Source organism: Gavialis gangeticus, unplaced genomic scaffold, assembly GCF_001723915.1.
Source record: "Gavialis gangeticus isolate Ggan-Ray unplaced genomic scaffold, GavGan_comp1, whole genome shotgun sequence".
NCBI lineage: Eukaryota > Metazoa > Chordata > Crocodylia > Gavialidae > Gavialis > Gavialis gangeticus.
The window spans coordinates 147,655,026-147,676,063 of record NW_017729024.1 but is presented as its reverse complement, the minus strand read 5'-3'; the positions used below and the strand labels follow the sequence as shown (position 1 = coordinate 147,676,063).

The 21,038-nt window shown below is 40.3% G+C and overlaps 1 protein-coding gene across 2 annotated transcripts in view; it reads left to right on the top strand.

Moving 5' to 3' along the window:
* Positions 1-21,038, top strand: part of ITGA1 (integrin subunit alpha 1) — a 169,385-nt gene that overhangs the window by 136,174 nt on the left and 12,173 nt on the right. For both annotated transcript variants that reach the window (XM_019517885.1, XM_019517884.1), the window contains exons 16-27: positions 1,209-1,375; positions 1,588-1,724; positions 4,053-4,163; positions 5,305-5,390; positions 5,586-5,721; positions 6,966-7,046; positions 8,887-8,963; positions 9,685-9,774; positions 12,925-13,027; positions 15,644-15,757; positions 18,207-18,311; positions 19,613-19,717. In XM_019517885.1, coding sequence (XP_019373430.1) covers positions 1,209-1,375; positions 1,588-1,724; positions 4,053-4,163; positions 5,305-5,390; positions 5,586-5,721; positions 6,966-7,046; positions 8,887-8,963; positions 9,685-9,774; positions 12,925-13,027; positions 15,644-15,757; positions 18,207-18,311; positions 19,613-19,717 — 1,312 coding nt within the window. The remainder of the gene's footprint in view (positions 1-1,208; positions 1,376-1,587; positions 1,725-4,052; positions 4,164-5,304; positions 5,391-5,585; positions 5,722-6,965; positions 7,047-8,886; positions 8,964-9,684; positions 9,775-12,924; positions 13,028-15,643; positions 15,758-18,206; positions 18,312-19,612; positions 19,718-21,038) is intronic.

The following is a 21,038-nucleotide window of genomic DNA, read 5'->3' as shown; positions in this document are numbered from 1 at the left end:
TTTATATTGTTGTCTTTTAATATTTTGCAAAAATCAGCTGTAATAAGCACTGTGAATATTTTTAATTAAATGCATAAGTGACTTTAGGAGTCTAAAACCCCTTGTCAAATGTGACTTGATGCTCAGGAACCTGAATCCCATTGACTTTCAATGAGACATAATGGCACATTTATGCTGTCACTGTATCTAAGATACTAAGAGAATCTCCATAAAAGGCTTTCTGCCACTTGTGCCCGTTCTGCATACACTAACTCCAGAAATGAGGTAACATCACTGCCTTAGGGTGGCTGTGAGCATTCTGTTGAGCATCCTGAGATCTTATTGACATACGTTCAGGACTGCTTTAAGGCTACAACGTTGCCCATTTTAAGGAGCTCTCCTGTGCAGAATAGAAGCATGTGGTCAATCATGCTTCACAATAGCATTCTTGGGTGAAGCATGGAGGCAGTGTAGACAAGCCCTTACACTTCTGAATTGCAAAAACAGTTAAGGAAAATCTTACCCTTTTGGGCATGTGCACACATTCACAGGACCTGGTCTTCTTTAAGTCACGTGATCATGGATTGTGTTACCACTTGTGCAGACCTTCACCAGTGTCAGGAGCTGCACTTGGAATGCAATCTGGATACATTGGGGTAGGGGAGGGGAGGCAGGTGGGATCAATGGTGGGAGCTAGCAGGTCCACCATGGGGGTTCTCCTTTTGGGGATGGGGGTTGGAGGGCTACAAATAGCCTGATTGGTGTGTGGGGGACAGGGGGAGGAAAACCACAGTCCCAGGGCTGGCGCAAGCCACTGAGCTGCTCTCAGAATGTGTACACACATTCAGTTAGAGGCCATAGGTTAGCCCAGTCTACATAATGTGCCTCCTTAAGTAAACTAAGTTAGATCAGGCTGCCGGTTTTTGCCCTATCTTGATTACCCAAACATATATGCAGTTTGGCACATAGATGGACCTAAGCCTAGTTAAGTCAATATAAATGTAATATCTGCATGTACCCTCTGTTTGTTTATTTCTCTAGTAAGTACAACACCATGAAGCATATACTGAATACTTGTATAATATGTCGAGTACAAAATTTATCATGTGTCTTTATCACCATACATGCATATGGTAATGAGTAGAATTACACATTTTTGTAAAGTTATTTTTCAAATGTAGAAATGTTTTATTTTAAAAGGGGCTCTATCCTTTTTGTGTATTTTTAAGGTCGCGTGATGTGGCTGAAGTAAATGTTTCCATGAATTTCACACCTGACAAAATCAATATCCAAAAGAAGAATTGTAGGATGGATAAAAAAGAAACAGTATGCATAAATGCCACCATTTGCTTTGAACTCAAACTAAAGTCTAAGGAGCATACAGTATATGAATCTAGTAAGTAGATTGCACTAAACCAACAAATCTTTGCTTACAAACCTACTGTATTTGCATTTGTTTCTTTGTTTGTTTCTTACTCCAAAAAAGCTTTTTTTTAAGTTCAGTTTGGGTTATTTTAAAACAAAACAAAAAATGGATAAAATAATGAAAAGATCAATGTCTTTCTAATACTAACCATATATAACTTGTTCTTTCTATTGTCTCTGCAGGTATACAGTATTGGCTTACGCTTGATTCACAAAGACAAGTATCTCGAAGCTTGTTCATGGGAAGCAAGGAAAGGAAGATACAAAAAAATATCACTGTCAAAGGGTCAGAATGTAGTAAACATAACTTCTACATGTTGGCAAGTAAATCATATAGTGGCTATATTTAATTGTTACACCGTAATGATCCCTGAGTCCATTTTTATTACATTAATTCTAAAATAGATATAAAAGCTTCAGATTCCTTTTTAATAGCGATTGTAAACATAATCAATCCACTGCACAGGATTTATATTTCTGTAACTGCATAGAAAATGGTCCTTTCTCAATTTATTATAATTTCTTTGCTGTTTATCTATATTTAAAAGCAGCATAACACAAATCAGACTGATAATGAATAGATCTGAACAAATTTATACAGGGGGTACTGAAGTTCATTGGTGTCCCTCCTTACTAGTTTGTTTTTCTGTAAACTTGTTCAGGTGGAGAGTGTGAGTAAGAACTCTTCAGCATAGGAAGAAATGTAAATGACAACTCTAGTCATCATCTGGCCATGATCACTATTGCTCAGGCCAGAAGTCAGGGGGCACTAGAGCATTCCTCCCTGCTTGAGCCAAGGCTAGCCCACCCACCCTGTGAGGGGGTGGGGAGGCTTGTAGGAGAGATGCAAAGCATCCTGGGATGCTGGGGGAGTGTGAATTAACTTGAATCTGGAGAGGATCTGGGTAAAAAATTCAATAAGCCGATTTAACCTAAATCAGTTGAGTCTGATACTATATCCAACCAGGTTTATCTTTAACTGGTTTCAGCCAGTTTGAAAGCAGTTTACGTGCACTGAACTCTTGTTGTGTTACAGAGTTGAACCAGTTCCTGATCACTGTTTATGTGTAATTTCTGCCCCTAGCCTCTTAGCCCCCCATGCTAGTACACTACCCTGCCCCCAGGGACAGAAGCAGGAAGGCAGAAGCCAGTGTCGAGAGAGGGATCCCAGAGTGATAGGGGAAGCAGCATCCAGACAGGAGCCCGGGCAGGGGTGGGGGTGTGCAATTTAACCCCTTGTGGCCTGTGCATGGCCCAAAGGCCATGAGTTGGACAATCCTGATCTACCTAATCTTAAAACATCTAGAAGCACCGTGGCTGCATATAAAACCAGAGATATGATACAAAATCTTTCAGAAGATATCATCTTAACAAATCACATACTAAAAATCAAGCATCTACTATAAAATATCTTAATTTTATTTCAAAAAATATTTTTTGCCTTGATTTATGTGTTTTTGAGTAGTGTATGTAGAGGCAATTGTATAATAGTTTAAAAAAGTCTTACTCTTGTATATTGTGTGTCAGAGGGTGGGGAGGTGGGGGGGGTGCACACATATGTAGGGGGAGCTGCCCACACATTACGTCACAGGAGCTGGCCGGGGGTGGAGGGAGATCAGGGGATATGTGCAGTAGAGTTCATCCAGGAAGTGCAGTGCAGGTGCAGTCACCCCACACCCCATCTGGCCCATAGCTACCCCCACAGCCCTCCACATGGGGCCAAGCCCTTCCCACTCCCACCAAGGGCAGCTTGCACCATGCTCCCACCTGCACCTACCCCAGCCAGTGTGCACAGCTTCACAAAGGGACTGCTTTCCACTCACTAAGCTGCCCATAGGTGGCTGATGATTATGCTGGGTGGGTTGTAAGGCAGCCAGATTTGGAGTAGGAGCCCCACATGCTGGGGCAGAAGCTGCCCAGCTGCAGCCGCCACCCCATCTGACTGGGCACGTAATGCCCAGCACATGTCCCTGCAGCCACTGTTGCATCTCCGTGGTACCTGCAGCCCAAAGTGGCACATCAAGGGCAGGAGAAGGATAAGGAGCTGCTGGAGGCAGGGGGAGCTGAGGAGCACCTGGGTAGCAGCAGCCACACTGGGAGGAGCCGCGTCGGGAAGCTGTGTGTGCTGGCCAGGGCTGGAACTGTCAGTGGGTCCAGGTGGGAGCATGGCACGTGCTGCCCCAGACAGGAGCAGGCACTGCTTGACCCCATGCAGAGCACCATGGGGGCAGCCATGGGCCAGATGTAATCAATTGACAGGCACCCACCCACAGGCCAGATCCAGTCAGTTGGCAGGCCAGATCCAGCCCATAGGCTGTATTTTGCCCTTCCCTGCTCTTGAATACTTTAGGATGCTACTTTAGGATGGGTCAGTTGACCTTTTATGATCATATAAAACATCCAAGAAAAATAGGGGTATGTATTTTTGAAATTTTGGTTGGAACAAGCTGCTTTTTCATCATTAACCATTTTCAGCTTATTGATAGTTCATACTTCAGATAATTCTCCAATACTATGATTGTGATAAAAATGGAACTGAAAGATGCTGTACTTCAGCTTTTCATATTTATTTTCTTTCAGTGGCTTCGTCAATAAAGGGGTCTAAAGGAGAAAAGATCATAACAACATTTCATTTGCTTTCTTTGTAGGACAAGCCAGATTTTCTGCACTCTGTCAAGGTTTTGCTGGAGTTCAATTTTTCTGATCCAGAGAGTGGTCCTGTTCTTGATAGCAACCTTCCAAACTCAGTATATGAATATGTAAGTCAGCAAAGTTCATTACTAATGTCTTACGTAGTTGGGGTGAAATCCACCCTACTACAATTACCATATATAGGGCCTTATATTTGGCACAGTCCACAATTGGTCAGTAAGGGTAAAGGAACCTGCCAGAAGATGCATTGTCCAGAGAGCCATCAGTAGTGGAATACATTATTTCAGTAGGCTTTGAGTCAAGTTTGTGGAACCCTGACTGGATTTTACATCTGACATGCCAGAATACAAATCTGCAGGAGGCAGGCAGCTGCGCCATCTGTGTGGATAAAAAGAAGACTCCATATTTATTTGCATACCACATACACCTTTTCCCCCCAAATCAGGCATCCAAAACCTGGGGGTGGGGGGATGGGGAAGTGTCTTAAATGGGAAAGCTGATCTTTCTTTGCTGGACTAGAAACATGAAACAAACAGAAGCATGAACACACTTCTGTACGATGACTGCTGTGTTTCTCCCTCAGCCACCCTCAGGGGGAGATGGGCTGAATTTACCATTTAGGATCAGAGTTACAGTCTTAACCCTCTAACAACCACAGCTGCTGCAGTCAGGTTCTCCTGAAATCTCCTGAAGCATTCAACATTCAGCCAGGACTGGAAAAATCTTTCTTTTTCTTTAAACTGCCTTCACAAAACCAGGTGTTTTATTTGGGGGTGGGATGTAAGAAAATATGGTAAGAGTCAGGACTTTTAGTGACCTTGACCACTTAGCTACATTGACTGAGTTTGTGATCCTGGCTATGTCATTTCATCTTTACTCATTCATTCGTGTATATGGAATGATGCTGTTCAGCTATAACTATTACGAATGCATGCTCCTATACCAGTATAGATGAAGCAATACTATTGAAATACTAACCCTATTTCCTTCTTAGTTAAAATTTATAGTGATTTATCTCATTTATATGTCAATGGATGTGGTAGTTATATCAGAATAGCAGATGCACGTGCCTGACCAAGTTCTCCTCCCCTCTTAAAGTGCTTCAAAGTTATATTTGTTTACACCCTAATACTAGCAAAGATCTTCATGCCACCCATCAAAAGTTATGTGATATAAAATAGAAAACTGTGAAATGCTGTAACTTAGATTTTTTCAAATAAGGAATTTTGAATTAAAATATTGTTGCAGATTCCTTTCACCAAAGATTGTGGACTCAAAAACATATGTACTACTGACCTCGTTCTGAAAGCAAATGCAAGCATAACTGGTAACAGGTAACTCCACTGAAACTTGGTATATTTCTTAAAATATCTGCATATATATTTATAAACTGTGCTCTAATAGAGTAGTGACATGAAATGTTCTCTGAACAAAATAAAAGAGTGTGGCCATCTTAAAAGGTTCCTTGGTCTATTTTTTTTAATTATTTGGAAAGTCAAAATGATTAATGAAGTCATTTTATTTTACAGCTCTTCTCCATTCATTGTAAAATCAAGCAATGACAAGTTCAATGTTCTACTGTCTGTCAAGAATAAAAAAGACAGTGCCTATAATACCAGAGTTTTAGTTTGGTATTCTCCAAATATTATTTTTGCTGGAATTGAGGTAGAGATTATTCTTTTTACTACTCTCTTGGGTGGGGGGTAGGGTCTGAGAAGGTTGGATATTACACTGCTAAATTTGAGAATTAGTATGGAACTATATTTTCCTGAGCTAAAGGGAGCCAAATACGATTATGGCCTATATAAGAGCAGGTCATTGCTCTGACACAGTCTTCAGCTGATCAATAAACAAATACCAGTAAAGCAATCTTTTGATTTAAATGATTTGTGGCTCAATACCACAAAAGGGCTTAGGTACCTGAAGTGAGATTTGGGTGAAGTCCAAGGTTTTGATCTTCTTAGGTTTCTAAAGGTTCATAGACAATTACATTTTCACCAGTAAAGTTATCTAGACTCTCTTGCCTAGGTTTCATGCACAGAAGCAACACTATCTTGGCAAGACTGAAAAGTTTATCACCTAGCTTGGGACAAAAGCCTCCAAAGGATCCATAAACTAGGTGTCCCTCTACCTAGGTCCCCTGAGGAGGCAAATCTGGTATTTTCATAGGATACCTCACACTGACAACACTGATTTCAATACAAAATACAGCAGTCATGGCCCACCTTCAGTCAAGTACGTAGTGGGTGGGAGGTGGATGTGTGGTGGTAGTACTACCTGCCTTTTAGTAAAATGGTTTGAGCATACACCTAGGTCATAAAAGGCTTTGGTTTAATTTCCTTCTAGTCTGACAGTGATTAGGAGAAAAGAATTTAAATGTCTATGTTCCTATTTATTATGGGCCTGGTATTGACCAATGCGTCTCTGATTGAATGCCCACATTGGCCACAATTTCCATGGTTACACTTATATACAATGGCTCATTTATGCAATGTCTGATTTGTATGAAATCAACATTAGATTTACATAGAAGCACAGTAATTTTTTTTAAGTTAGGTGTTGCTGTAGGTCATTTTTATAGGTCAGTTACACAAATCCACTTTTAAAAGTCAGGCCCTACTCATCTTAAAGTGCTTCGAGCACTTCTGCCAGTAAACAACATTAGTAACTTTGATGTAGTCTTATACATCCATTGTAAGGGAGATTTATTTTACATATATTGTGGCATTTTACTTTTTGTTTCAATTTAATTAAACATTAGAATATTAAATTACTGTAATGATGCCCAAAAATGAAAATGACAGTATTGTTAGGTGTTCCTCAACTATTTATTTTGTAATTCAAAACTTTATGAGAGATGCATATAAAAATAAAATCACTTTTGTGTTACTTGTACAATGTCTCCGTAGGGTATACAGAAAGACAGTTGTGAATCCAATCACAATATCACTTGCAGAGTGGGGTACCCTTTTCTAAAATCTGAAGAAGAGGTAAGTGATACTCCTATACGGTAAAGTTCCCAATTTGTCCTTGAATATAATAATCCATTTTTCTGCATGTGATGTATAAAAGCATATTTATATAAACTCTCAGCCCCTTTTTGAATTTTTGAGTTTTCCATGGACTGAACCAAAATGAGTGACTTCTGTGAGCTAGTTGAATTTATCACAAATAAATAGGCCAGATAAAAGAATTGTGCCCACATCCTCCTTGTATTTTTGTTGAGAAATCTGCCCAGGGACTTGGAAGTAAAATGTTTGAACAATTGTAACCAATGTCGGCACATTTTAAGAATTAACTTCTGGTATATGCACACAGACATTCTTTGTTAGTTAAAACCAAATGTTGAATGAAATATCTTAAAGAAAAACTTAAATATTTGCATAGTAGCTTAAAACAGGGGCAATAAATTTCATAGATTTCATAGACATTAGATTTCAAATTGCATTTGAATTGCCTCAGGATAAAATATTTGAGTTTTGGAAAACAGGGAACTTGTGTGCATAGATTAAAAGTTAAATTTTCTCTGCCCCAACCCTAAACCCTCTGTTCCAGTTCCAGTCGCTGACTTCTAGGAACTGCATCAGCTGTTATTTCCATGAAGATATATCACGAAGAAACCAGAGCATGTTGTTCCCATTCCTAGCTTCTTGTTTTATTTTCCAGCTTTCAGTGTCAGTATTCCTGTGGCTTAGATGCCCATCAATTCCCACTCAACCTCAAAACACAGAAACTTCAGGCCCTTCTTTACAGTCAAAGAATAATTCATTTAACTCTCACTGGCTCCTAAACATTGCCATTACTTTTCTTTTCTGGGCCTCTTCCTAATTTTCTATGGTCATAGTTCCCAGACAGTGCTCTCTCTCTCTCTCTCTCTCTCTCTGATTTACATTATACTTGTTTTATAGAAATTAAGAGATTCAGCCAAGATTTAAACTCCATTTGAGTAACAAACTAAGAAGGTTACATCACCTAAATTATTTTATAGGAGAGTGATGAAGCACTGGAAGAAGTTACCTAGAAAGGTGGTGGAATCTCCATCTTTGGAGGTTTTTAAGTCCTGGCTTGACAAAGCTTCGGCTGGGATGATCTAGTTGAGGCTTGTCCTGCTTTGGTCAGGGGTTTGGACTAGATGACCTCCTGAGGTCTCTTCCAATCCTAATTTTCTATGTTTAGTAGCATTACCAGATGGTTTTCATTAAACCAAAGCAAAACTGCTACTGGGATATCTATCTTATGATGCTGAGAAGTGTATGACTAGAACAAAGCTCCCAGAGCTTGCACAGTAACCATGTAATGGTTTATTGACTGCAATCATAATAATTAATAAACTATTGTAGAATCTAAGATTCCTTATTTCTGTAGTTTTTTTTAAAGCCTTTTTATTCTTCTAGGTATCTTTGCAACCTATTAAAATCCAGATAGGAAAAAGCCAATCAGCCTTCCTTCACCTGGAGGGGAACAACCACCTCAGGGGTTGGTACACAGGAAAGAGAGGACCATTTTGGCATGCTTCCAAGATGAACAGATTTAAGCTGCTTGGGCCAAGGAAATAAAATTATGCAGTTCATTAATGTATTACATGTCCGATGCTCAGCTTTAGTCTGTAGTGATTGATAGCTCATGGATTTCTTTTTTCTTCGGGGCAGAATTATAAAATCACATTCCTTCAGATAGATGGAGTAAAAAGTGAAGAAGGACTATGGAATGTCATTGAAAGCATTTAGCTCATTTCATCAGAGTAATTGTTTTGTTCATAGCTAAACACATTTTTATTTCCCTTATTTTTCTTTCCCCTATTACTTATTTAAAATGTATTTTCTCTCCCAGATTTCTTTCAGAATAGCATTTCAGTTCAATGTTGCTTACCTTCTAGAAGTGGCTACTGTTAAGGTGTATGTAACAAGGTTAGTTACAATAATTATTGTTTGTTTGCCCTGTACTGTCACTACAGCAATGCTTTTTAAACAGAAATGAGCTGTTTTCAGTGCAAAAAAGGATATTTAATATCTGCAATTGCTGGTTTTAGTGATGTACCAAGATATAGCTGGCTGGAGACTACCTAATGAAGTTAATTAAATAAAGAGCTATATCTTTTGAGCCCAGTGAGTCACAACTGAATCAGATTTGCTGGACTCAGCTATAGAAGAAATCTGTTCCCATTACACAATTACCATACACTTTAAAATAATTTGCAGTCTCTGCTAAAGAGAGGCCTACCGCTCAGTGATGTTGAAGCAGGTCAAGACTGAGGTGCCTGGACATAGCTGCCAGGGCAAATTGTACTGAATCTCCCTGCAGTATATGCTGTCACTGGAAATTAGAGGGATTGTGCAATGGTGATGGCCTCTACTTGATATAATGTAGCTATTTTCAATCCACAACAGTTTGTATTCTCATTTTTACAAGGATGTATTTCTAAGTTTGGCCTGATGCAGTACATGCACTTGTAGTTACTGGAAAGAACTGTTTCAATTTATGTTTAAAAGACCATAATTAACTTGAAGTAGTCACTGGTGTGTTTTACTCCAGGTATTTCAATCTGTCTAGAGCTCTCCCCAACAACTATTCCTCCTGTGTAATGATGAATATCATAATCTGATCTGGGTGGGTTCTTTTTTTTTCTAGTGACAGTGAAGAATCACCTGAAACTGTAGCTGACAACAGGGGACACATTACAATTCCAGTAAAATATGAAACAGGATTGATATTTTCAAGGTATTCATCTTGCTCTGTACTTTCTTTTCCAGAATGGGATATAGCAGATGGTCACAGAAAATATAACATCATTTTTCTGTTAGCTTGTTTTTGGTATTGTGCACAAAGAGCAGATAATGTTTTCATGAACAAAAAGCCAAAGACTTGACTGAAAACAGCAGTGGTAGGAAATAATGGAACAGTCACTGTCCGCAGAAGATTGCAGCTCTTTTTCAAGTTAGATTTACAGTGCAAAAGCATCTTTGTGGACTTCCACTTTTATTCTTTTAATTCAGAAGTGCTTTAGGTGCCTTAGAAAATACCACAAGGCCAGGATCTAGCCCACCTTTTTGCATCGATGTGAATTTATGTGCCTAAGTTGGATTGTATTGTATTAAAGTCCTGAAAATTCATCAATGTATCAACTTTTGTCAGAGCCATAGCAAAATCTTTTATTGTCTGGAGCTAAGACTTATGCTGACCACAGGAGACTGAGGTGGGTGTTGGCTCTGGATTTAGGACCTAGATGCCTTGTTCCGGGGTGGGGGGGAGGCGGTGCATCCATTGGCCTTGTTGTGTTAAACAACCTTTCTGCTTCTGAAGATTGAAGTACGTGTGTGTGTGCCACCTAGGCTTTTAAAAATGAATTGACCCCTGCTGCACATTCTGAACCATTCTAATACAGATATGTATATATGTATATATGTATGTATGCGTGAATGTATTAGAATGGTTCAGAATATATATATAAGCCAATTCCCAAGAAGCAAACCTTTAAATACCATTTTCAAGCCATCAGTGGGGGGCAGGCAGAAAAGGAAGGAAATAGGTGAGGAGAGAAGCACATACCATAACTCTCCTACTTGATCAGCAGCTGCTACTGCTACTGCTACTGCAGCAGGATGGGCTCAGGCTCCTGGTACTGAAGGAAAGACTACAGCGTGGGCTGCCAGCGGACTTCTCCTGGTACCCAGTTCACCCTTTCCTACCCCCTGGTACATGGCTGTGCCTCCCATGACAAAAACTCCTGGCAGAGGAGCATCATTTCAGACAGACTGGTGGGCATGGGTCTGCACCTGCTAACTCCTAGGGCTGGGCTGAACCTGCTGTGGTAAAGATTCCTGCTGGGAGGGGCCATACTGTCCCTACCCCCATCCCCCCAAGTCAGCACCTGGGGTTGGTGCTCCACTCACCCTGCACTGGTTATGTTACTGGCTTTTGTAGCACAGTTTCCTCTGACCTGTAGGACTGAGTCACAAACAAGCAGCAAGGAGGAGAAGGACCCATCCCCCTTATGCTTTAACTGTTTTTAGGGACTCAGGCGGGTGAATAGAATCACACTTAGGTGCCTAAGTCTACTTATGAGCCTAACAGTTGGAACAGAATCCAGCCCATAGAGCCGTCCCAAGGAAAGCCAGCAACCTGAATGGTGTGTTGTAGGGGGTTGTTTTGTTTTGTTTCATATTTTGGGAGGTTCTTTTAGGGTTTCATGGGTTTAATTTCCAGGTTGTCAAAGGCTTTATCAGTTTGCACATGATTTTGTTGTTGTTGTTCTGAAGTCCTAACATATTAAAAATGCATACCTTACTTTTAAAAATATTTGAGATTTGCTTGTATACCCTCTTAAAAAAAATTACAGGGGAGCCTATATATTTCAATGTGGTGTTTGTGTGAATAATTAAAGTAAATTGATTCCAGCTGGCATTTGCACAGTATTGCAGGGCAGTTACCCCTCTGAAAATTAAGGGTATTACTTATTCATATTTGTGCCCTTTAAATTTCCCTTTTCTCTTTCTTTAACTCCTCTGACTTCAAACTTAAATCATCTTTAATAAATGGCATCAAATTAACCTTGAATCTACCCCATGTAGAATCATAGATTCATATAAAATAAAGGTTGGAAGGGACCTTAGGTGTCCAACCACTTGCTCAAAGCAGGACTGTCCCCAGCAATATCATCCCAGCCAAGACTTTGTCTAACTGGGTCTTAAAAACCTACAGGATGGTCTAATCTCCACAGCCTGTTCTAGTGCTTTACTACCTTCCTAGTGAGAACATTGTCCTAATATCTTACCTAAACTTCCCTTGTTGCAACTTGAGACCATTGCTCCTTGTTCTGTCATTTGCCACCACTGAGAACAGTCCAGCTCCATCCCCTTTGGAACCACCCTTCAGGTAGTTGAATTGAATCCCCCCTTGGTCTCCTCTTCTGCAGACTCCATAAGCCCAACTCCCTCAGCCTCTCCTCATAAATGATGCTCCCCAGCCCTCTACCCATTTTTGTTGCCCACTGTTGGACTCTCTCCAATTTGTCCACAACATTTCTGTAGCAGGGAGCCCAAAACTAGACAAAGTACTCCAGATCTGGTCTCACCAGTACTGAATATCTGGGAATAATCACTTCCCTCGACCTGCTGGTGACGCTACTACTAATGCAGCTCAGTATGCTGTTAGCCTTATTGGTAACAAGGGCATACTGTTGACTCATATTCATTTTATTGTCCACTTTAATCCCCAGCCCCTTTTCTGAAGAGCTGTTGTTTAGCCAGTTGATCCCTGTATCAGTGCATGGGATTGTTCCATCCTAAATGCAGAACTTTGTACTTCTCCTTATTGAACCTCATAAGATTTCTTTTCGTCCAATCCTCCAGTTTGTCAAGGTCACTCTCTGAATCCTAACTCTATCTTCCAGCCTATTTACTACTCCACTCAGCTTGGTGTCATCTGCAAACTTGCTGAGGGTGCACTTCATCCCATCCTCTGGATCGTTGATGAACAGAGCCCAATTTAGCCCATCCTTTCTTGATACCTTCCCTCCTATTTCATGTTTGCCTCTTGGATTGCGTCCGTTTCATGTGACGCTACTCACAGAGTGAGATAATACCTGTCTTGTGAGTAAGCATGACAGAATCAGGGCCTAAATGCATCATTCTTTTATGATCAGTATTTGCTCAGATTAAGTTTTCTCTGAATAAGGCATTTGAAATGTAAACAGTACTTTAAAAATCAAGCATTAATCAGAAACTGATGAATTGAGCATTAATGGAAGAAGTAGTGCACTTACTGTGGCAAAACTAGCCCTGGAGAATTAACAGAATAATGAAAAGCTGTCTGTAATTAACTGCTGGAGTGCATAATTATAAATTTTCTTCTATTTTTTTTAATCCACAGGGTTTTAAAAGAATGCCAGTTTATAATTCCAGCAAATGATACAGTTCCTGCTGTTATTAACACAACTGAGAACATTGGGGATGAAGTTAACATAAATTATAAGGTAAGAAACAGCAACCATAATGTTATTATAAAGGAATTGGTACCATGTTTTCTTAATCTGCTCTGAATATATGAATAATCCTATGATAATTTATTGCTTAAGTACCAGATCTGTGGCATGTTAAAACTTCTACAGCTGCAATTTGTGGGTGTAGAGGAGCATTGTTTTTTCTTTGAAACAATATACATCAGAGGTTCTCAAATGTGGTTTGTTGGTGATGGAGTCCTTCCAGATGGTCTGTAGCATTCCCACTTTCACAAAGAAGAAGAGAGGCATGTCCTATTGAAATCAGAGGTTGCCCTAAATTCATTACAGAGTGTAGTTATTGTTTAGAACAGATATTTCCGGAAAGCAGTCAACTTTGAAGAATGGGAGTACCATGCTTTCAGGGCTATGCCTTCTTAATTAAGTGAAGATGACAAAATAAAGGAGCTTAGGATGGAAAAAAAAATAAAGGAGCTTAGGATGCGTCAGTTATAAGTCCACTCTTGCACTATAGGAGGACTGATTTTAATTAGCCCTGAAACATCCCTGTTTCCCAATATCAAGTCTGGCATTGAATCTCAACTCCAGCCACATGGAAGAAAAGACTGAGTCAGCTACCTATTATCTATAGTACACAGGCCATGAGAAAAATCTAACCTTTTTCTGTACAGCAGTCAGAAACAAGTAATAATCTCCCTTTTGTTATACATGATGTCCCTCTAATGTTGTTTTTAGCCACCCAGTATTATATATTTCCTTACTGTAACACCCAATATTTGTCTTAATGATAAAGAGATTATTTAAAGGTGGTGTCTGATTTTAAATCCTACTGGTCTGGATGAAGATAAGTGCCAACAGGTACATAGCCATTGATGTAATAGGCAGTGTTTCTGCAAGTAGCTTGTAGGTTCTTTCTCTCCATACTTTTCCACAAAGGACTGTGACTGTTATGACTAAACACCAAGCCTAGGAAATAGTAAGGAAGAAAGAAACGTCAGGGGGACTGTTACTAAAAGCCTCTGAATAAAAACTTTATTCTGAGACAAGTGGGACCACTACCTGAAGCCACTCCCTTTCACTGGCTGCTTTCCTGCTTCCGAAGTGAAAATGTTGTTTTGGTCTTGACTACAATAGTCAAAATAAAAAAGGAAAACCTCTCCTTCCTGGTTTAAGTTAAACCAGAGTCCCTCAGCATCCCAGATGCTTTGCAACCCTGCGCTGGGCTGGGCTGGGCTCTCTGCTCCAGGAACAGAGCTGGCTCTGCCCCTCTGCTCCCTAGCCAAAGCTCCGGCAAAGACTGCAAGCAAAGCAGCATCTGGCTGGCTTCCCCCTGCCCCTCTCCTTCCCTCCCCATCACTCGCTGCTCAAGCAGGGATCTCCGCTTTCCTCCCTCCCTTCTTCCCATCTCCCACAGCATGGATCCCAGTCCCACAGACCCTAGGCATGTGGTATGCTAGCTAATGCTGAGAGGTGTCCTTGTGCATGTCTCCAATTTCACTGGGACAGACAAACAGAACAGTGACCACTTAGGGCTTTCTAGATCTAATCAACAGGTCAGCTGGTAATGTCCCTCCATTCCTTCCTTGGAAAAAAGCTTTTTAAGAAGAGCTTGAACTAATGAGAGAAGCTTTTGTTTTGTTGATGGCTCACTCACCTGTCAGGTTTGCAGAGAGATGGAGACTGAAAATCTCAGTATCATCAACAGATGTATGCACTGCACACCCCCACCGACTTTGCCTCAGAGTGCTAGCCAGGGGCTGAGGTCTGACAACACTCCTGCCCCTTGAGCAGCAAGCAGAGAAAAGGCTGGGATTGTGCAGGCAGAGTTGGGGTTTAAACCCCTGCCTAATCAAAGCATCCTGCTGGGGCCTGGCCACACCTCCCCTCAGCTCAGCACTTTGGAAGGGGAGAGAGGGCTACTCTAGTGCCTCCCAGATTCTGTCCTGCGCCACTGCAGGAATGTGCCTGCATTTCTTCAGTCCCAAGGGAATGTCTGTACAGTCGCAAACTGATTCAATCAAGGCAGGTTAAACTAACCTGCAAAGATTGAATCAATTCAAGCTTTTTGGATGTCTGTCCTTAGCCCTTAAGAACTCATGTGGCCCAATTGCCAAATGATAAGCAGAAGGGGATCCAAAATAGCAGCCTGGGATGTAAAAAACATCAAAATTGAACATGCTCATTAAATCTCTTTTTCTTGCTTTTTAATATTACTCACCAAGCCCCCCAGTAAAATGTATTTTCTAACTGTGAAGAGCAAATGATGCAAACCACTGCTGTAGGAATAGTAGTAGCATTTATATCAGCTCAGTTTCACTACTACTACATTATGGGCACATCTACATGAGATTTTAAGGTGCATTAGCCTAAATATAAGGCACATTTGGGCACACGTCTCTCAATGTGCTTTAAAAATGGCAATTTTGGGCTAATTGTGCCTAAATTTGATACCTGCAAGTGCAGGTATCAAATTTAGGTATGAATAGTTAAAACGATTAACACGTGTAGACATGTTAAAGCACATTAACACTGTGTCTGTGGACCACAGTCAGAGACTAGTCATTACCAAAGGCCAATACAATAAAGGTGGTAAGTGAAAACAAGAAATATTGTGCTTTTCTTTTCTTACAGATTGAAAAAGGTGAACACTTTCCAGTGCCGGAGCTTAAACTGGAGATTTTCTTCCCCAACTTAACTTCAGTCAAAAACCCAATTCTCTACCTAACTGAGCTGTCATATTCAGATGTAAGTTACGTATTTAAAACTGAATGTGTGTTTATTTTATTTTAAACATGAAAGGCACTTGTTTAACTGGAGTAAGAAACTTCAAGACTCATTTGGATGACATATAAGCTTAAGCTTAGCTCATATTGCACTCTAATGAAGAAAGCCCACAGTAAAAGTAGAATTTAAAGCACCAGGTATATTGATAGATGTGTGATAGAAATACACAAAGTAAAGACTGTTAGCCTTATGTAAAATGTTTTGAAGATATCAAGGTAATGGTACAATGGAACCTGCATTCAACCCCAACTGTGAAGATGAGGATTTGTGAACCAGTGGGGTGTCATATATAGTCAACTTAAAACAGCTGTGCAGGACCACAAAACTGCACAAGCTCACTGCCATGGCTTTCATTTCAAAACATTCTGCTTCTCTGATCAGCTGCATGGGACCACAGTCATGTTCCAGCTGAATGGAAAGCAGCACCCTTTAAAATAAAAAGCCCCAGTGAGTAGCTGATTGGTTTGAGCTTAATTCAGCAATACACAGGGTGGGTCTACACATGTGCTTTAATGCACAGTAGCCTACGCTATTGCATATTAAGCGGCACATCAAAAGCAGTGCTAATATGCTAATGCACAGTAGAAATAGGTTACTGTGCATTAAGCATCACTAAAAAGGCACGTACTTTTGCTTCTGTTCATTAGGGCAGCCTAATGCTTATTTATGTAATACCTCATATTAGATAGTGTCTGTACATGAGCGCAAAGGCTGCTCTGACACACTGTAATTATAGCACAGCTGGAGCGTGGGAATTATTGCACTCCAGCAGCCTTCTGTATTGAATGAGCTTTAGTTCAAGCACCCCCACTGCCATTTTTAAGCACAGGGACACTGATACATGAGACACTATGGTACTTTAATTAGAGTGGCTTGCTAATTAAAGCACTGCCCTCACCCACCCCAAACCCTGGAGCACATTTAAAACTTCCCAAGGGTACTAAACTTAATGTGAAGTAGCAAAAGCGCATTAGTGCATATGTAGATGCCCCAACTGTGAACTAAGCAGACTGTAAACCACTGGGTATGAAAAAGCCAAGTAAGTTCTGTGGTACTGCCATTGGTGATGCAGTATCCTGGGCTTTGGACTGGGACTCCAGCAATTTGAGTTCTGTTACATGTTTATGCCTAAATAGCAGTTTTCAAGCCACTTAAGTTACTTTTTTATAATTTTCTCACAGTTTGCAATTATGTTACCCTGTGGATAAAGTGTGACCACGTAAGTGTTTGCATTTTAGTCCCATAGCTGAGCAGTTAGGGTACTTGTTAAGAAAGGTGGAGTCCTAAGTCCTAGGCCATCTTCCCCCCAGAGGACGTTTGAACCTGCATCTGTCTGACTTTGTCAGCATAGTGCTCTACACACCATGCCACAAGTTAGGCATTATCCAGTCCCTCCTTCAGGGCTCCTTTGGAAGCTGGCTCTCAAGACAGTCAAAAGGGGTGAGGTGGGGAGACACTTGCTCCCAATGGGGCGGAAATTTCCCCAGTGCTCTTTGTCCATTTTATCTAAAGACTATTCAATGCAAGGTGCTGTGGCTAAGCTTCAGAAGGAGTACTGGAGAAAGGACTAGATAATGTGTGACCTGTGGCATGGTAGAAAGTCAGAGAAAAGTACATTCAACTTAGGGAGAGGGTGTCTACCACTCAGGGCTCCCACTTCCTGAATGAGTGCCCTAATCATTCAACTATTGGGACAGAAGTATGGCAGGCCACCCTCTACCTGCCTTTTTTTTTCCTTTGGGGCTTATGTCTGTATATGTGCATGCGTACATAACCACATAGGTGACTGGCCAGAATGGTTCACTGTACATGTGTACATTAATGCTTCTGCACTGTAAGAGCAATAGAAATGCAAACTGGGTAAGTGCCATTTAAGTGCCCAAAGGGAAATAGAATTCTTCCCCTTATGCCAGGCTATCCCCACTTATTAGAAGTTCTTAGTGATGTGGTTCTTTACTCTGCCTGAATCAGCCTATAGTTTCCTTTTTAGTAGGTAACCTTCCATCTGGACTTTTAAAGAGATTTCCCAGTATATCTACTCCTCAGAACCTGCCACCAGGTGACTACTTCCCTCCTGAAGGGCATTGGGGCTTAAGGATAAAGTTCTCATGGGTAACTTCCTCTAAACATCCTCCCCTGCATCCTTCTTCCAAGTGTGACTAGCTTACCCATCCTCTTTCTGTTATATTTTGCAATATGAATGGTAATAAACACTTTAGCAGTACAACAATTCAATTTACTTTGATTTTCTATGTTATGTTATTTACAAATAGAGACAAGTGCACTAACAGTAACTTTCCAAGTAAAGTAGCTTAATATTAGCAATGTAGATGCATTTCCAAAGTATTCTTTTTATATACTAGTTTATAAGCTCAGACAATAAGAAAGATATTGGCATTTCTTCTCATAGAACGCATGCTGCAACACTAGTCATCCCATAGATCCATTAAAGATCAGCTCTGGGGAGCCATTTGTGTTGTCCAAAATAAAAGAACCTACAAAAGATATGGTCATGGTAAGTCTGTGTAATATATATGTGTTAATTATACCAGTGGTGCCCAAATGTTTGGCCCAGTGGGGTGGATGACCAGTGCCCAGTCCGTCCATGGGCTGGATCTGGCTGATTGTCCTGATAGGGTGCTCAGGGTAGACATTGTGGGACACCATCTGGCTGCATGGAGGAAAAGGGCATGGCTTGGTCCTGACTCCAGCCCAGCCCCATGGTGGGAAAGGAAAGGTCATGAACTGGCCCCAACCCTGGCTCAACCCTGTTGGAGGAGAGAATTTGGAAGTGGGGCAAGCCACTGATCTCCCACTGCCAACTTTCCTGAACCATGGGGAATCCTGTGGGTCACATCCATGGCTCCATGGGCCAAATCTGGCCCAGGGGTTGGAGGCTGTGCATCCTTGAATTATACCATTTACTTGGAATGTTTTAAGCAGAATACTGCTGAGATTGTTTTAAGAAATGTGTTAATACAGTGTAATCTTATATTTTGACAGCTAAAAAAGTTAACTTTCTATATAAAATGTAATATATTTATCATGAAGCTGAAGGGAGGAACCTTGAGGGAGATCCTCAGCTGGTATAGAGCATTGTGGCTCCACTGGTTTCTATGGCATTGTACCCATTTATGCCAAAGCTCCTGTCCCATCTTTCCTACTCTAATGAATTAAAGAATAAGTAATATTTAAATGCCTCACTCTCCACTATCTGGTAAATTATTTATCCATTTGAAATAGTGCAGATAGAATATATAAATTCTTCCCTTTCAGTATGATACAATTTCCAAATAATTTGCATCATCATTTACACCTCTGTGAAGAGGTTTTGATCAAAGTCAGAATAAGTCTATACAGGACAGATCTACACAACAAAGTATTTCCAATATAACTAGTCAGCTAGGAGCATAAGAAGTCATACTTCCTAGCTGACACCACTCCGGTGTAGATGTAGTTATGGCAGCAGTAGAGTGTTTTTTGTCAGTTTAGCTTCTGTCGTACAAGGAGGTCATGTGGCTATGCTAGCAGAAAAACATGCCTGTCTGCTTCATCTCCATTAGTTATAGTTGCAGCAATCTATCTAATGTGGACAAGTCTACCAAAACTTCCACTATTCTCCCTCAGAGTCTGAGTGTTAAATCAATTTAGTTATTGCAATGTAAGTTTTTGTGTAGAAAAGCCACTTTTCCCAAAGTATGTTAGTGTTAATTGTCAGAGCTAAACTACTGCCAGATACTGGTCTACATGTAGTATGTCTGAAGTTATGTTATTCTAGAGTAATGCAGAAAGTGTGTGATTATTCATTTTAAACAGGACTGTGAAACACACAACTGTGCATCTATTAATTGTTTTCTGGCCCCATCTGGTATATCTCAAGTGAATGTTTCATTAAGAATATGGAAATATACTTTTATAAAGGTAAGTACCTTGTCGACGTTCGGTGTCCTTATGAAGCTGAAACAATATTAAGGCAATGTTATGTTTATCTAGTATGTACATGTATATTTAATTCCTTAATTCTCATTAGTAGCTGACTATTTGCCATCTTTTTCCATGCTATTCTCTCAAAATTAATCTACATCTATTCTGTTGCCGAGGTGCCCAGAAATGAAGGACCATTAGAAAGCACAGAACTTGAAGTGTTTTGGCAAGCACTTCAACAAGTGCAAGAATCAACAAACTCTCCCTGTGCCTGAAGAAGGGTGTTGGTACCTGAAAGCTTGCAAAACAATTTTTCCAACTATTTAGCTGGTCTAATGAAAAATATCACATTTACCTAAAGAAGCTTGGCAAGCACTAGCACCTACCTGTTCTTATGCCTCTCTGATTCAGTTAGTCTGTAAGGTGCACTTCTACCTTGCCTTCTGACTTTAGACTAACACTGCTTGTTCTCTCTGCCTGTTATGTGATATGATGATTTCTGATCAGGATTTTTTTGACAAAATTTTCTTTCAGTAGAAAATACTGATTCATTGAAACTGAGCTTTTTCATTGGAATGTATCAGGTTTTAGTAAAATCTTATCCTGGAAATGTTTCTCTCATCCAGAATAAAATTTCTGGTGAGAAACAGAGAGAGAACAAGAGTGAGCAAGCTACCCCAGAATCACCCTGATGGTTAGGGCACTCACTAGGAATTTTGGAAAATACAGGTTAGGCTAATACTACTACTCTGGATCAGTAGGCCAGTAGTCATTTTATGCATGTTTGTCTCTCTCTTTCTCTAGTTTTTCCACAAAAAAAGTAGATTGCTCTTTGGTTTAGCTAGGTGTAGAACAAGAAAGTTATTCTTTTAATTATTTCAAAAATGTATACAGGACATTTCTCATTCATGGCATTGTGTATGTGGCCCAAAGCAGTGTCCAGTTATTCAGTATTTTGTATTACAGACTGCTGTCTCAGCAATATGATATTGCAAAAATCTGTCCTCTTTAAATACCTAATCTTTACCTTATTTATAAAGATGTATTAGACTCCAGCCCTGTATGACTTCAAAAGGAGTATTTGCTGCTTAAAAGCATACAGTTTTGCATGATTGGGGCCTTAAATCAAGCTTAATTCCATGTTTTTATTTCAATGCCTTAATTTTAATCTTTTTGGGGTTTAATTCTTTAAGGCTCCAAGGAGGTGGGAGAAACAATGGGGCCAGGCAATTTTCAGGATTTGGCCAGAGATCCATATTTCTCTGCAGTTTTCTTTAACAATTCCAGTAGCACCTCACTATGCTTATTCCCTGATATT